General features: G+C 43.6%; 1 protein-coding gene across 1 annotated transcript in view; it reads left to right on the top strand.

Moving 5' to 3' along the window:
- Nucleotides 1-17,267, top strand: part of LOC109465392 — a 41,990-nt gene that overhangs the window by 16,009 nt on the left and 8,714 nt on the right. The window contains exons 12-38 of the mRNA XM_019762607.1: nucleotides 2,612-2,729; nucleotides 2,976-3,152; nucleotides 4,475-4,681; nucleotides 4,911-5,185; nucleotides 5,669-5,804; nucleotides 6,202-6,417; nucleotides 6,785-6,938; nucleotides 7,086-7,351; nucleotides 7,730-7,924; nucleotides 8,244-8,385; nucleotides 8,516-8,644; nucleotides 9,008-9,310; nucleotides 9,486-9,895; nucleotides 10,086-10,257; nucleotides 10,392-10,828; nucleotides 11,332-11,437; nucleotides 11,793-11,909; nucleotides 12,405-12,540; nucleotides 12,821-12,995; nucleotides 13,183-13,450; nucleotides 13,569-13,755; nucleotides 14,041-14,362; nucleotides 14,758-14,877; nucleotides 15,253-15,381; nucleotides 15,580-15,801; nucleotides 16,238-16,375; nucleotides 16,885-17,062. Coding sequence (XP_019618166.1) covers nucleotides 2,612-2,729; nucleotides 2,976-3,152; nucleotides 4,475-4,681; nucleotides 4,911-5,185; nucleotides 5,669-5,804; nucleotides 6,202-6,417; nucleotides 6,785-6,938; nucleotides 7,086-7,351; nucleotides 7,730-7,924; nucleotides 8,244-8,385; nucleotides 8,516-8,644; nucleotides 9,008-9,310; nucleotides 9,486-9,895; nucleotides 10,086-10,257; nucleotides 10,392-10,828; nucleotides 11,332-11,437; nucleotides 11,793-11,909; nucleotides 12,405-12,540; nucleotides 12,821-12,995; nucleotides 13,183-13,450; nucleotides 13,569-13,755; nucleotides 14,041-14,362; nucleotides 14,758-14,877; nucleotides 15,253-15,381; nucleotides 15,580-15,801; nucleotides 16,238-16,375; nucleotides 16,885-17,062 — 5,435 coding nt within the window. The remainder of the gene's footprint in view (nucleotides 1-2,611; nucleotides 2,730-2,975; nucleotides 3,153-4,474; nucleotides 4,682-4,910; nucleotides 5,186-5,668; nucleotides 5,805-6,201; nucleotides 6,418-6,784; nucleotides 6,939-7,085; nucleotides 7,352-7,729; nucleotides 7,925-8,243; nucleotides 8,386-8,515; nucleotides 8,645-9,007; nucleotides 9,311-9,485; nucleotides 9,896-10,085; nucleotides 10,258-10,391; nucleotides 10,829-11,331; nucleotides 11,438-11,792; nucleotides 11,910-12,404; nucleotides 12,541-12,820; nucleotides 12,996-13,182; nucleotides 13,451-13,568; nucleotides 13,756-14,040; nucleotides 14,363-14,757; nucleotides 14,878-15,252; nucleotides 15,382-15,579; nucleotides 15,802-16,237; nucleotides 16,376-16,884; nucleotides 17,063-17,267) is intronic.

Below are 17,267 nucleotides of genomic sequence, written 5' to 3' on the forward strand. Positions count from 1 at the left end.
GTACCAGCCTGGGACCTGCCAGGATCGCCCCTTGACCCCGCCAGGGACCCTGTAGCTGCCCGGCCGGAATGCAAGAGCTAGTCGGCACCCTATCGCATCCCGCACGGGTCTGACGGAAGACTGACTGGGCACCGGACGGGTCCCTAAACAGAAAACCGGTCGTCAAAGGGGACCAAAAATTTTGTGAATTTTAAAATAGAAGCCGCCTCAGCGCCCCGACAGGGAGCCGTAAAGGAAAATTCAATTGTGACCCTGACAGCCGGCGTACGCTCGGCTTCATGACGCCGGCCGGCGTCTACACCGAGAACATGCCGAGCGGGCGCCGTTTCACATGTGACTCCAGCTGAACTACTGATCCGTTCTTCCAGTCCTCCAGCACTCCTCCTGTGATCGCCGTTGAATGCCTGCTTTATTCCAGGGAAGGCGTACTAGGGAAGACGGTTATGGTTCTATATTAAAGCGTCTGCGATGTACGGCGATCAGAAAAGCATCCATCTCACAACACAGTCACCCTCGGCTTTCAGCATCTCTGAAGTGATGCCATTCATGTAAAGTCCCTGGCGGGTAGTTCCCGGGCTGTTTTTGACACTTTCAGGCGTGGGACACCCCGCGGCTACCGGGCTATTTTTTTTGGCCTGTCCGGGAATCATGAAGAATTCAACTCCGACTTCAGGACGTCAAGTTAGCGCTTTATTCTGCCTGTACAGAGACGCTGGTAAGGCACAGGTGTGGGCTTATGAAGGGTCTTATATTTTTTTGAACAGATTGTATCATTTATTAACATTCCTATCAGTGTTCAGAGGTACAGGCGCCCATGCTATATACTGGTTAGTTTTTGCATACTAGTAATATGCATTAAATGTTGGTGTGATCAATACTGGGATGGTTTATTCTGATTATCTAGCCTTCAAAACACGTGTATAGTATGTGTATTGTATCAAAAGTATTGTTGATACCATGAGATTTATTGAGATATTGACGAAAAACAGATTTTCAGTAATGGCGGCCTAAATTTGCGAATCAAGCACAAAAATATCTATTTGATCTCCACTGAAATGGCCTATCCTCAATCATTATCCCAAAAAACATGGGGAAAGACACCAAAGATATTATAATATCATAATGTAGTTACTGAGATATTGAGATATTGACGGAAAACAGATTTTCAGTAATGGCCACCTTGATTTGTCTATTGTGCGGCCCAAATTTGCATATTCAGCACAAAAAAACTGGTTTGATCCTTACTGAAATGGCTTAATTCCATTCGTTATCCCTTAAAAGATGGGGATAGACACCAAAATTATTCTGATACCATGAGTAGTTACTGAGATATTGACGAAAACTGGATTTTCAGTAATGGCCACCTTAATTTGCATATTGTGCGAATTGCCCAAGGATGACAGAGTGGCATCATTCAGATTCTGAAAGAGCACACCTCAGAGATATAGAAACAACAAAAAAACTTTGTATGGACCGCATTGCACGCTTATTGGTCTCTGCCACCAGACTAATTGAAGGAAAGACAGATAGATAATATCTTTGACATCAATTGTTTGTACCGGGGCCTGAGTTAAAGCAGTCGTCAACGCCACCAGTCCTGCAAAACATCTCAAAACATTTCAAGACAAAAGAAGACAAGAATAATGCTCCCTAAGACTCATATTCTCCTTCTAAGGATGTGCGTGCATAGGTGTTGATGAAAGAAAATATTTTAATGAAGAATAACAAAGAGGCATGGTTTAAGTGGCCCATAGGTCAGCGCCTGAGGTGTAAAGGCTTCAAGCACTGTTGAGTCATACTCGCTGGACAAGACAGGTCAATTATTGGCGCGATTTTGCACATTTTACTCCATTTCTTGGCAAGTTTTTAAATCCGAAAAATATTTCCGGTCATTAATTATTTCTTTGTGCACCTAACTGTGAGCAATAGCCAGGCTGACTGGATGTCATCCTCATTGCTTGTAGCAATTATCCAGTCAACATTCCTGAATGATTACTGGTCCAGCATATAATTACCAATTCTGCTGCGCTCTCATCCAGCGTTCTTATACAACCACCTACTAAAAACCTTTACCATGGAGAATTACCTTTCGGTGATTCAAAACAAATCATTTACAACTAGTATAACAAGACTGAGAATTGGTGCACATTGCTTAGAAATCGAGACGGGTCGTCACAAAAATATACCAGCCAAAAAGAGAATGTGTCCTGCCTGCAAAGACAAAGTTGAAGATGAATACCATCAATTCCCTCGCTGAAACGAAGAAAGGAAAAGACTAATGAAGTCATGTAAGAACAAAACAACGCTCCCTGGGACAAGTAGAGAAATTTTCAACATGCTTCTATCATGCCCCCAAAGAGAAACCATGTCATAGCAATGTGAAATGTAGTATGTATTGAATGAAAAAACACATGGGGCACACATTAGACAAACTTATCTATAACATTGAGTTATAAAAGGCCACCCCATTTTTATCGATTTTAAAAATATTAAAGGTTGCATGTAATTCTGTCAAAAGTCAATAAATGCTTGTATTATGACAACAACTTAAAGAAGTTTTTTTTTTTATCTCCCAACCTGACACTTTCCTTTGTGCTTTGTTATACAACAGAGTTCAGTTCGATGCATTTGACCAGCATAGTGGACTGCATGACATAACCTGGACATTGGCCGACTTTAAAACGTCAGCCCAAATTGCGTCAGGAGTAGTAGCTGTACAACAACTAACCGTAAGTAAATTTCTTTACAACATAAAAAGTGATGTGTTTTGATAGATCTAATAGTGAATACCCTTTCATGTTTAATGTTTTCCACTCTCTTATCTAAAATAGGTTTGTACATTCTATGTGTATTTCTTTTACATATTAATTAACAGCATAAACCTTCATAAAATCATTGTCATTACAGTACTTGTAAACATAGGCAAAACGATTTATGTCTTAAAATATGTCTGTTTACTTTGTTTTGTTTTTCAGTGTGGAGCCACCTGTACCACAAACTGTGTACAGACTGCAAAGGGACCCTGCTACAAAAAGGATTACGTCATTACCTTTGACCGTAGCCAGGTGGATGTGGGTGGACATGATCATGACTACCTGGTGACACTGACTGTCAGGAACAAGGCCACTCTCAGCACAACACAAACACTGAAGGTACATTGGAACTTGTTGTAACTTAGTACTTTTGCTTGTCGTTGCATCGGATTTAACTGTTTATTTGGTTAAAAACTATTCTTAGACATGTTGAAAAATGTCCTGCATGAATCAAAATGAAAAATAGTTCATAGTTGTTGGGTTTTTTGTTTGCATCATAACACTCACTGTCAGGAACAAGGCAACTCTCAGCATAACACAAATAGATTAGATTTAAACCTCCTTGACTAGACTGTTCCCTGTTACTGGGATGGACTCAATCATGAGAGTCCAAAATATGCGCTAAATTCTTGTAACGTTATATCTTTATTATTTTCATGTTAATAAATGGTTCCTAAGGTAGATTTTTATTCTACTTTCAACAAAATTACCTTTTACCTACTTAGGAACTGCGTAGAATAATATTTAGGGCGGCCCGATTTAAATAGCGATTGACGGATAATGTGCCGACTATTGTTTACATTTGACTCAGCGGGGTTGCCGGCAGCGAATTTGTAAGAGTTGGAAGAGTTGGAGTGATATACTTTTAATACATGCACCTTTGATACAGAAAAGGACAGTGCTATGCCCCTTGCAATTGACTGCCGAACCATTATTTACCGTCTATCTATGAGAATACCAGGATTAGTAAATCGAAATCCTCTGGATCCAAAGTTTTCCCAAGAAATCCTGCTGCTAAACGTCGACTGTGTCAAGCTACGTACTGCCCGCCCACTTACCTCAGCAGTTACCCCGTTCCGTCATCTGTCGACACTTGACAATCTTTGTCGTCTGCAACAGTTGCTCTTCTCCTGTTAAAGAAATAAAGGACAACGTCAAAGAGATAGACATTACGCATGCAAAAGTACGACCGCGATGACAAAATGTTACGGCTGCGTGGTGGGAGGGGGGCGCTCTTGTCCCGTTTCTAAACACTGGAGCAAGCGTTTCATCTATCTAACAAACATCAAATGACACTCAAAAATACTACAAACCATATTCAGATCCAGGGTGTCACAAATGTTGGCCCTTGGAAGCCTAAAAGCGTTGACACCTCAACCAAGATGACAAGAGTTCTCTCCGAAGCCGGCCCGTGACCTCTGAACTTGTTTGGCGACATCTGACCTTATTCCACGAACCTGATGACACAGTGAATGCGCATCACGAACCTGATGACACAGTGAATGCGCATCACTTTTCTGGTTTTGGATATGGCGAAAGGCGAGCAGTATTGTAACTCTTTTAAAACAGCTTGCAGAGTATGCAAACCCATGTTAAGTTATCACTAGCTTCGATTTACATCTAGTTCTACGCAAACCTGTTTTATTGTTCTCTTGTTCCAGATAACAGTGGACACATCCCCGCCTCTTCCCGGTACTGTGCATGACGGTCTAGAGGGGCAGGCAGAGATAGATTATCAACAGACGACAGCGATTAAGACCTGGTGGGACGGCTTCTTTGACGAAGAGAGCGGCGTGAAGTTCTACCTGTATGGCTATTCTACCAGCTGCTTGGATGCAGATGATCTCCAACTACCGAAGGGAGCGTCTGTAAGTACTCATATGTTAACGTTATAACATACATGTAACTAAATACGTGTATATTAACACTTCAGTGACTTTTGATTTTTACACTATTGAAAACATCGGACCCTTTTTGGAATAATTAGCGATAGTCTAATTGCCTAATCTCAGCACTTAATCCGAACTGTAACTGGACAATGTTCCAATGTTCATCGTTGCACCAGCCTACGTTGAATGAATTCAAACTGAATCGCAGATAACCAGGACAACAGACACCAACGCTGTCTACACGGCACCATCCCCCGGGACCTACTTCTGCACAGTGGTGGCCTACAACCACGCGCTGGACCCGTCCGCACCGGTGTGTTCTGACGGCGTCACGGTGGACGTCACCCCGCCGACTCTCACGGCCATCCACGTGGACCACCTCGCCGTCCGGCCTGGGGTGGTGAAAGATGCTGGCGGCGACGTCTGGTTGATAGACCAGAGACGACACCGCGTGCTGGTGTTAGACCCTCCGGCGCAATGCCTGTAAGTCCCGTTAGTGGGGTCGTGTGGCACAACGGCAGCGTGCGCGACTCGGAATCAAGAGGTCCCGGGTTCGAGTCCTGACATGCCACCGATCTTGTGCCCTTGGGAAAGGCACTTAACACGACTTTCCCCACTAGACTCAAGTGAAAATGAGTATTGTATGTCCAGTATTTGTTATTATGTGCGGGACACAATACCAGCAACAGCTGCCTCTGTTCCGCGTGTATTGCACTCTTACAATTTCAATAGATCAAATCAAATCAAGTCCCGTTATATTCATGCACTCGTCGTCTGTAACCTTTATTTCAGAACTTTGCCTCTTTATATTTTGTATGTTGTATAACTCTCAATTTTAGAATACAGTTTCTTCATTCCACGATATTCCATAGGGTAGATAGAATTGTGAGCAACATTAGGTTCCTGGTTGGATTGATTCCGAAACATCATCAGGTACTAGTAATATGTTTGTAACCTTTATTTTAGAACTGTGCCTCAAGTAAACAACATCGATGACTACGCCCCGAGACGCGATCTCGTGACGAACACCACCCTCACTAACCAGTACTGCACTCGGCACTCAGGAGCACCGACCACCAACTACGTTTCCATGGACCGAAACGTAAGTACTTTATATAAGTTTTCCAGAGGGCTATTCTGAGGACATGAATGTGACAATGGTGATGGACTGTGGAATCGAGTTATTATCAGTAATTTCCCGAAAGCAAACTACAATTGACCCCCCAAATCAGTGTATGTCCCCAGTTTAGTGTCTGGCCAACCACTGTCTTTCTCTTGACATGGAGTTTCGTTACGATGTTGTTGTTATGCTGAAAGTAAAAGGTCGCAAGGAATTGAAGTAAAGCGTGCTTTTGTTCCTGGTGGCCATTAACACAGTGCATGCACACACATTAACATATCATTAGCAATTAAAGTGTGTGCATTTTTACAAAACGTGTCGGACACGAAAGAGATGTTACTACAAAGAGAATTAAACGTGCCTTTATTTGGTACTTCAGCTGTTTGTTTCCTGGATCGGTGAGGATGAAAGCGGGATTTACGATTTCTCGGTGGGGTTGAGCAGCACCAGCAGTACAAGTAGCCCCGACATCATGCCCTTCACCTCCACCACCGGCATTCCGGAGCTGCGCTTCTCCCATCCACGCCTCAGTCAGAACTCCCAGTTCCACCTGGTCATCAAGGCTGAGAACAGCGCGGGGCTAACCACTGTCAAGGTACGACATTTGTGTTCATAGCGATGTAATCAAACAAAGAAAACTGAATACCCAACATTCCATGCTCATACAGCCCATGTCTGCATTATTAACCGGTAAGTCGATTCGCACAAGAAGGGATGTTAGACTCTGCACTCTGGACCTTTTTCCAACACCAATCAGAGCGGAAAGCAAACAATCCTTTTTTCTTATCCTATGAATATGTGAAACCAGTTTAAATACTTTAGTGAGTTTCATTAATTTCATTATTAGAAGAACACAAAATGGTGTCAGAAGTGGGATTCAGCTCATGTTTTGTATTTATGGCTGGATGCGTTAAGATGTAAAAATGAAGATTTGTAACGTCTCACGGTGTTTTTTCTTGCAGGCTGTGGGTCCTACTATCGTGGACATAACTCCACCGCAGTTCACGGGACAAATAACGCTATCTAAGGAAGGGAATTTTCTTGTAGGCCGTTGGACAGGGAGCGACTTCTTTGATGACGAAAGCCAGGACCCTTTGATGTATTCATTCGCTGTTGGTAAGTAACACTCTTGATTACTTCCATATCCGAGATGACAAAGGGTTTTGAATTGCGCATATGCTTAAGTTTTTGGCGATGGTATGGTATATATATTATAACGTTACAAAACTTAATATACCAACAAATCATGTTTCATGTATTCAGGACGTCACCCAAGCTTGGCTGACGTCTTGCGTTTCCGCCATGTTGGAGCCAATGGACCCTGTGTTAGCGCCCAGCCTCCAAACTGCGCAGCGATTGGAACAGACGTCCTCCATCCAAGTGACAGTCTGTACATGTTTGTCAAAGTGACCAATCCGGCAAGCCTGTCGGTTATCGGCACCTCAAGCGCTTACAGCATACCCCGCACACTTCCCGCCAATGGTGCCGTCTTTGATATTAAACCAGATGTGGATGACCCAGGAAGTCATGTAAGCTGTTGTTATATAGCTGTTAACCTTATAGGATAGGATACGTTTAAAGTGTGTCATATACTGCTAGTTGTTTGGTGTCTTATCATACTAGTATTTTACTTTCTTGCATCTCATTAGTATTCCCGTGTGTCCATCGGGACATTAAAAGAGCAACGTTAACCTGTTACATCCGCAGTTATGCCTCTATATAAGATAATTAACTTCGCTATTCATGACAAACACTTTATGGTCTGGGTGTCATCATCAACCATAGCGTGTACTATGGCATTGTGATGAATATATTTTTCCGGGAAAAGGCCCTCAAGAGTTGATAATCAAAATGAAAATACCACAGTGCCCCTACAAAATATCAACATTGTCGGTCTCTTCCTCAAGGATTACGAAGACGTCGACGCCCAAACAGACACCGGAGCTTTGTCGGCACGTTGGTTCGGCTTCAGTGAAGATCCAGCGGCAGTTACCTATGAGGTGGCGGTAGGAACAACTGCCGGCGGTCAGGACGTCCAAGCCTTCACTGCTGCTGCCGGCACGGATGTCTCCATCACCGGCCTTAGTCTCCAGTACTTCCAGGTTGGTGTCTTGTCATTTTTCAGTCACTGTTCTACTTCTCCCTTCAAGTCGACGATTTGATTGTTTGGAGAAAGGCTAAGACTGTAATATACAAAGTCGGAAAAGTCGGAAAGGACAAATCTACCAGACCAATCATGGGCCTGATTCCACAGGTCCCATTATTGGGAAACCGATGGCCAACCAGAAGGTCGTTGAAGTCATTGTAAGACCAATCATTGGATGACTTGTGAATTTTTTGTCACACCTGTAACTATGAAACGAAAATTCAATACAGTTGAGTAAACAACTGTAATGTTTTTGTCGTACTGAAAATTTCCAGACCTACTTCATCACGGTAAAGGCAACGAACAACGCAGGGTCTGTCACCATCAGTTCAGACGGGGTCACCGTTCTAGAGCACGATGGCCCGGTACAAGGCATGATGGTGAAAGATGGACCAGGATGCTTTGAAAACTCAAATGGTAAGAGAAGTTTGCTATGTTATTCTATAGATACTAGTATGCCCAACATCGTCAACGCCTAAGTGTGTAAAGTATGTGTAACAAGTACGACTCCGTCGTAATGACAGGCAGTCCTTCTCCTCTCTTACAGTTACATGTCAAGACAACGCTGAATATCAGCGATCGACGACGACCATGTGGGTGCGCTGGAATACGCCGAGCAACATCACGAGCTTCATACGCGAGTTCTATTGGACCATAGAACAGGAAATACGAGACGGTACGTGAACATTCAATTATTGTGCTGGTGTTGTACATTCATTGTGCAATGTTTGTAAATGTTTTTACACTGGTAGAATCGCTTTGTTACACCGTCTTTTGAAACAAAACAAACCCTGAAAGAGTAGAGGCCCTTCCCGGTGTGAGTGGTTCAAACCTTACAGTCTTATTTCCGCACCATGGTTCGCATTAATAAATTAATATTGTGAGGTCACCTGAGTAAGCGCCGAATGGCAGCCGGTACAGCCTGCCTTGCGATTTAGCCCCACCAATTGTAAACCCTTGGCTGCAAGGAGAGAGTAGCCGGCCTACCCGATGTTTAGAATATATAGTAGATTGCAATAATACCTCCTTTCTCATACAGCAAGCGACAGCCTCGCGTACACCAGCCTGGGCTGCTGGAAAGACGCTGGTGACCCTGCCATTACGCCTCTTGAGGGGCTAGATGAACGCTTGGACGGCGACTTCCGTTTCCGTGAAAACGCCATCGCAAAGTGCTACAACGTAGCACGTGATCGTGGTGCCAGCGTGTTTGCTCTAAGGAGTGGTGGAGAGTGTTACGGGTCTGCTGATGGTCACAGCACCTACAACAAGTACGGACCGTCCACCATCTGTGAAGAGGACGGCAAAGGCGGGCCTTGGGCAAATGAGGTCTACCAAATAACAGGTAAGACTCAGTACATGTATATAATGTAGAAATCAATGAGAATTTGCGTATATTTCTGTGACAGAATTATGTAAATGCGGGTTTACCTTCAGCTAATTCATTTTAAAGAACTAGATAGACATCTTGTTTTTTGTTCTTGTTCTTTGCTCATCTTCTTTTCACTTTTATCATGAAGCATGGTATCGACGCACGGAGCCTCTGAGCGTGAAAGGGGGTGCGGCAATCCAGTCCAACCTCAACCTGCGCCCGGGTAATAGATACCGGTCTATCATCACTCCGTGTTACAAAACGGGGTGCTTCGAACCGGTGGTAAGTAGCGGCACGTGGATCACTCCAAATGCCCCGGTGTCTGGCCGCCTGAGTGTTGCTGTTACAGAGACCAGTGGGGAGGGTCCTTCCACACTCACGTTCAGCTGGGACGCTTTCGAGGACGGAGATGTGCCCAAATCAGTGTCGGACGGATACGTGTGGACACCAGTGTCCACCCCTGCGATTGATCGGTACGAGTGGGCAGTGACATCCGACACAGAGAGAAAAGAGCTGCTCCTGCCCTGGACACAGATAGACATCAGCAACAATGATGTGGTACGTGTAAATACTTTATTTAATAGTTCATTAACTAGTTTAACTAATTTATTTGATAACTAGTAAGAAAACAAGAGACACATTTTATTATCTAAACAACATGCCCTGTTTCTGTCCGGGACATTGAAGAAGTCCATTTATTATGTACTACATGTACGATAGCGCTTAAATAATTTTGTCATCTTTTCAGGAACGCCATCAACACTCTGCCAGTGTTCCCCGGCACATCTTAGCTACCGGCTGCCCGAAGCTGGTCGTCCGTGCCATCAACAAAGTGGGGTTACAGTCCTCAGTTGAAACTGACATCAATGACTGCAGTAGAAACACCATCGGACGCCAGCACCTCGTCATTGACGCTACAGGTGGGTACATTCACATGGAATAGCGGTTTTTATTACTCACTGAAACATGAGTGGCTTTTGCATTGTATTGAATGCTGTAAGTATGAAATACAGCAGTGGTTTCCGAGTCATTTATTTAATGTGTTAACATACAGGAACTGTTCAACTTGAGAAGAATGCCTTGTGGTACCAAGACGACGCGGATTACACATCATCGCAGTCTACACTGTCGGCAGTGTGGCCAAGTCTGCGACAGGGACAGTACACATGGGCAGTCATCGAGGAATCTGCAAGCAACAGTGACTACGGCAGTGTGTCTGGCAGCAGTCAGTTCCCATACCCGTGCGCGCATCCCCTCGCAATATCCTGTGGGAACACGACTGACGAGTACGTCAACGTCGACAATCTGGCGCTCCAGCAAGGCAGGCGCTATCACATCTGCATCCACGCTAACAAAACATTACAAGAGTACGAGACGTTTTCCCAGTGGCTACCGGCCGTCTCTGCATGTAGTGACGGCATCACTGTAGACCGTACGCCGCCAACTCCTGGAAGAGTGTGGATCGAGAATTCTGACGACAAGAGTTACCAGGTATGATCTTACAAAATGTATTTACTCGTCACTTAGGCCATGTTGATTTGATTATATGGATGACATCCTCCGGGAGCCCTAAAACTGATGCGCGCGTGCGAATAAAAAAAAAGTTTTGCAAAAAAAAAAGTCTACGTGGTCATGAGGGTTGAGCAAATGGCACAGAATATGGTTTGGCGAATAATCTAGTCTTCAAATTAATTTCTTTACAATTTCGTCTTTTTTCGTTTGATTTTGGCATTCTACGACATTGGTATAGTTTTTATCAATTTTTTTTGTAACTTATGGTATATTTTTGCTCATTTTGCAACTGTTTTGTACGATTTACAGTATGGTTTAAAACTTTTTTTTTTGGAAACGGCCGAAAATTCATGCGCGCGCGGATGTCATCCATATAATCAAATCAACATGGCCTTACATGAACATTTGTCAGCTGCTTTCTCTGGGTAAATAAGGACTTGACAGGTGTAGTAGATGTGTCTAACTGTTCTCTCTACCTGCAGTCGTCGTCCTCGGAGATTGTTGTACGGTGGACCTCGTTTGTGGACCTTGAAGAACACGGAGTATCTCGCCATGTCTCCGGCATCAGGACATACCTGTGCGCCATTGGTAAGAAACCCCGTTTTGACGCCAGCTCACGCGCGCTCGCGATAGTCGGTACTCTCGCGAGAGCACATTCAAAATGGCGCTCGTAACTAGAAATGGGTCTCATCATTATACCTATGTTTGGTATCATGGTCTCATAATGTATACATTGAATAGCTGTTGTTATAGGTTCCTGTTCTTATCCCTTGAACGATTAACTATTAATAAATGAAATATTCTATCAGCACACTTTCAAGGCAAAGTATGAAATAACTTTTAAAAGTGGTATTTGTACCCACATCGCTAACTAATAACATTCCAGCGATAAGCTGTTATACTTTTAAAGCTTCCTTACCTACCTGTATATTATTCTCCACAGGCACCTCTCCAGGAGGCATAGATGTTCAGGATTTCACAGAAGTCGGAAACATCAACAGCGTCGTCATCCACAACCTGGGTCTTAACAGTGGAATCACATACTACGCAACGATCAAAGGTCCATAACTTTACATTTGTAGCTAGGCTACTGTAGACTGAAGCTTGCTCACTCTCGCTTTTTATGTTCAAAATCTAGCATGATTGCAGAACCAGGTTCATATTATTATGTAAACCGTTGTTTTTGTTCTGTTTCTTGTTCCGTTCCAAACACTGACCTCTGACCTGGTCAATGACCTGAAGCAGACTGTCTCTGACCATGGTAACTGGTGTTGGGTTACATAATGTTGCAATTTTATAGTAGGAGGGATTTAGACTCATTTCGCCATATATGTGAATGTGTTAGAGTAAGAATTAACAGAGCAGACCACATGCGAAGGTAAACATTATGCTTTTGCTTCGCAAATGTTACCTTTCTAATTTTAAAATTATTTTCTAAGAGTGAGTAGAACCCAAGATGGACTTTTGCTAAATCATCTTTCAGCTTCACGACTTAGATTATGACACGCGAATCACTAATCTTGTTATTTTATATGAAATCGCTGTAAACTTACAGGGGTTGATTTCGTCGGACTCTCGGCCATTGCTGTCTCGAATGGCATACTCGTCGATACAACACCTCCTGAGAAGAATGACAAAGGGATTGACATCGGTGGTCTATTCCTCCAATCCTTGGATTCCATCAGTGTCAGGTTTGTGGGTCTCATACCTGATATACCAATTGTACTACACGTGCTATCCATCGCTTGCAAACGATGCTAGCCTGACAATACCTCCTTCTTTCCTTCCTTCCTTCCCTCCCCTCCTCCCTCCCTCTCTTCCTTCCTTTCTCCCTTAATTCCATAGATTTTCGATTAAGGTATGCACAAACACATACCTCCTCGACCTCCTGTACTGCATCTCATCTGAAGGTTGACGCGAGCTCTTGTTGTATGGACGACTGCTTGAAGATTCACGATTTCATTTCCACAGCTGGCCCGATGTTTTCGTTGACAAGGAGAGTGGAGTTACCTCGTTCTACTGGGCGGTTGGGTCTGCTCCTCGGCTGGACGACGCTGTGCGTTTACAGCCTGCAAAGGACGACATGGCTGACTCTGCCGTAGATCCTCCTTTGCTGGAAGGTCACACCTATTACATAACAATAATGGTAAGTATAAAGTGTTATCACGCATTGTAGTCCTATTGTCCTTTAATCCTGCCCTACAGAGATTTCTTGAACATGGCATTGTCTGCGATTTTCGAGAACACAATATCCAAATACTGTCATGGCTATATGTAGAACTGATTCAAATTTCAACTCCCTGACCATGGATTTTACTATGTTCTTTCCACAGGCAGAGAACGGAGCTGGCCTTGTCAGCACTGCCATTTCTCACGGCTACGTGGCTGAAACGTCCCCACCCGAGGCTGGGTTTGTCCACGATGGACCCGCCGCGGACCCTCCAAACGACCTGGATTACCAGACTGACAAGACAACCATCAGTGCACACTGGGGAGGGTTCCATGATCCTCACACAGACATCGTGAGTTACAAGTGGAGCATCGGAACATGTCCAATGTGCAAAGATGTCCTGGAAGACGTGGATCTTGGGATCAAATCAGGTATTTTTAGTCAATACGTTCCATTTTTCTTGGATTGCAAAACCTTCTCAAGATGGCATTTGCACCATCTTTCAACAGCTTTCTTATTCCGTACATTTGCGATGTCTATGTCTTCCAGATATGTCAGCATCCAACCTGCCGCTGGTTCCGGGTTTTACGTACTACGTGACGATCACGGCGTGTAACGCTGCCCAACTGTGCACCACCGCTTCTTCTGACGGGGTTCTGATGGACGACACGCCGCCTGTCGCAGGGACTGTGCGCGATGGAGCCGCTGACGTGGACGTCCAATATCAGCCGTCTACGTGAGTAGACATTTAGCCTGGCTACACTAAATTATGTTCATGCATCAGCAACAAAAGTGTATCAGGAATATTTTAACAATTGCAAGTGCAGCACAGACATGATTGGTAATTCTAACACGGTGTCGCAACTTTGTTAAACGTATACAAACGGATATCTCACATACGTTTAAGTCGACTATCAGGGGTCCAATAGGCCAGTTCGGTTCAACAGAATTTCTTTGGTTTACTCACTCAGAAAAGGTTGAATCTTTGATTGAGATTGACACCTTTCTTGATCATTTCTAGATACCTGCTGCGAGCCAGCTGGTTCGGGTTCCACGACGCCCATTCACAACTGTCTCACTACGAGTGGCGGGCGGGAACATCGTCTGGAGGCAGTGATATCTTACCTGCATCAACGCTTCATCTGTCAGAAACGGCTGTAGTTACCCTGACAACACCCATGCCTGCAGACACCACAATCTACGTGACTGTCAAGGCGTTCAACAAAGCGGGGTTATCGGTGGAGAGAAGTTCCGATGGATTCCTCATTGATGCCACCGCACCAACAGTGACTACACGCACTGCAATTGACCTGAGTTGGGGGTCACTGAAGGCTGATACACAGGTACTGCACTCTGCTATTGTGCATGGGTCCATAACGGTTACATGAATACAAAATACTGTTTTACATGTCTAATCATTAATCTGTAGTTTTGATTTCTAACGGAAAAGGAACTCATTTTAACTGAACTGCACCATTCTTTGTTTATGAACGAGTAAGCCCCTGCCTACATAGCGTCACTTTATGCTGAAAGAACAATTCATTTGGCGAGCAGTAGGTCATATGTTGCATGAGATCATCCACCGTATCTAGTGAGTGTCTTTCTGATAATATGCTATGTAACCACTGCTTATCATTGAATGTTTTGATACTCGAGATTTTTAGGAACATTACTATGCCACCCTTAATCTACACCTGTCAATGATATTCCAAACAATGTATACTTACCGTTTTTTCAGGTCATCAGATCACTCCTACGAGTCAGTTGGCAGTTTGCTGACCCCGACTCTGGGATAGAGTATCACCTCCTGTCTGTGACTACTCACCAGGAATCCCGCCACGACCTACCTACGATAAAGGTAGGGATTTATAGTCTTTAGTTTGTTACATAAATGCAAAGGCAATGCATACACTGTCGATATCTATCAGTGAACAAAACCAGAAGTTGCGAGGTTGAAGATTCACAAAATCTACTTAAGTCACGGTTTTGTGCAGGCTTAAGCGAATCTGTACGTATTAAATCGCATTAGCTGTAGTTTATGTTATGCTCCACCTCTACTACAGAGGATGAATGATGATGATGATGTTATGGAATCTTGTTAGAATATGTCTCTATCTATTGAGAACATACCCTTTCTTATTACATTGATTCAGAGCTTGTTTGGCCATTGTACAATTTGTCCTTTCACATATATGCAAATGGTTTCACTTATTGCTTATTTGCCTGTATACAGGTCAGCGGAAATGACCAGAGCTACACGTTCAGTAACATGACATTGCACGATGGGAACCGCTACTCAGTGACAGTGGTCGCCTGTAACAGGGCAAAGCTCTGCACAGAATCCACCTCAACCGAGATCATGGTTGGTTTGAACCGTCTTTTAGTGTGGATAACATTTGTCAAGTGTTATTTCAATTTCTTACCTTACAATGACACAACACTGTGTGATTTGCCATATGTAAACTCCGAATACACAAAGTTGTTGACAGACCGTGAAAAGTAATGAGGACGCTGTATACAATACAAATGTCTCCTCACATATGAACTTACATACTATTAGGTGGACGGCTCACCCCCAAAAGTTGGGACATTCGCAGTAGGAACGGACCACGCCATAGATAATCAGCGGCCTCAAAGTGGGTGGATGACGTGGCAAAACAACGTCAACGGCAACCCTACACTTCTCCGCCTGGCTTGGCTGGGCTTCACTGACGTGCATTCTGGAATCGACAAGTATCTGGTTTTCGTGGGAACCAACTTCGACGCAGACAACCTTATTCCAGTAAGTTTAATGTGATGTAAGGATAGACAAATGAAATACTATTTTAAACGTGTTTTCTGGACCCAAAATGTGCAAAGCAACCAGGAGACGAAAATGTCATATATTTGAGAGCAAAACGTCATTTACGTTTGATGTATTCATTGGCCATGAGCATTTTTGTCAAAACATAAACATCATAGAAATACAAATGTGCCCTTCAATATCGATCAACATGAATTTGAATAATCTAGCCCCCTTCCAAAAAACGATCGGACTTTCATTGGCTATGACCTGTATGTATAAACGTTTGATGTTTTGCTCATTTTAGACATACAAACATTACTGCGTTCTTGACATGTTTGTACGAATTTAGTTACATTATCACTACTGTACTGGAAACAGAAAAGTAGCAGTTAATTTTGTTGTTCTTAACAACAAACTCTATGACCTACTTTAGAGCGGACCGATAGAGGTTGCCCCCAGTGACTCATCGTTGACAACCCTGGAAGGAGTGGTTCATACCGCCGAGATTCCTGTTGCAACGGCGTTGAGCGGTGATTCCACAGTCTACATCAAGATTGTGGCTGTCAACGAGGTACAATATTCCACAAGCTATTTGAGATTTTAACAATTTGAGTTGTTACGACTTTGTACTTGGAAGTACGTTCCTTTGATCAAGGTTTTCAACAAGAATACAGTAGTCGAATACTGTAGTCGAGAAATTAGATTTGCGGACTGATTTGCGGACTGTGACTTTGGACATGTTATGATTATTATGTTAGGTATTTAGTAATTTAGTTTTGTAGTAATTTGAATTTTATTTACTTATTTATTGTGTTCCCCCGTGACCCCCCCCCCCCTCAACTGGACCTCTGGGAAGAGCGGCTAAGGCCGACAGGGCATTTCCAGTATAAATAAGGGATATTGATTGATTGATTAACCATTACATTGAACAATGTAATGGTTAACGCTCTGATCATGGTAACCACGTACTCAGCAACTAGATTGATCTGTGTGTGCGCCTGCGCGAAATTTATAGTATTTTCTCGCGAGAGTTCCCCGTGACGAGATCTGGAAGTCTGATAGAATGTTGTTCTTTTGAAGGTTGGCATGAGAGCACCCGCTTCACATGAAGCTTTCTCCCTCGTGTCATCCGCCGCCGACAGAGGCTTTCTGTCTCTGGTAAGAAGATGCCAGGCCCACACCTGCCTAGGACACTGCATATGCGCATCTCAGGACAAACTATGTACACCGACGGCATCCTGTAGCACAGCGACTGGAGGTAAGCTATCCGCGAATTCGCGTTATGGATAATAATAACTTTGCTGTACATCAATTTGGTACAAAACTACTTTTTCATCAGGATAACCTAACAAATACAAGAGTAGGTGGCTAGTATGGGATAGATATGAGCTTTTACAATCATTGTAGGATTTTCTAACTATACAGTCTTTGATGTAAATTTCTCTCTCTCTCTCTCCCTCCTC

The sequence above is a fragment of the Branchiostoma belcheri genome, unplaced genomic scaffold (assembly GCF_001625305.1).
Source record: "Branchiostoma belcheri isolate BF01 breed outbred unplaced genomic scaffold, Haploidv18h27 scaffold15, whole genome shotgun sequence".
NCBI classification, from domain to species: Eukaryota; Metazoa; Chordata; class Leptocardii; order Amphioxiformes; family Branchiostomatidae; genus Branchiostoma; species Branchiostoma belcheri.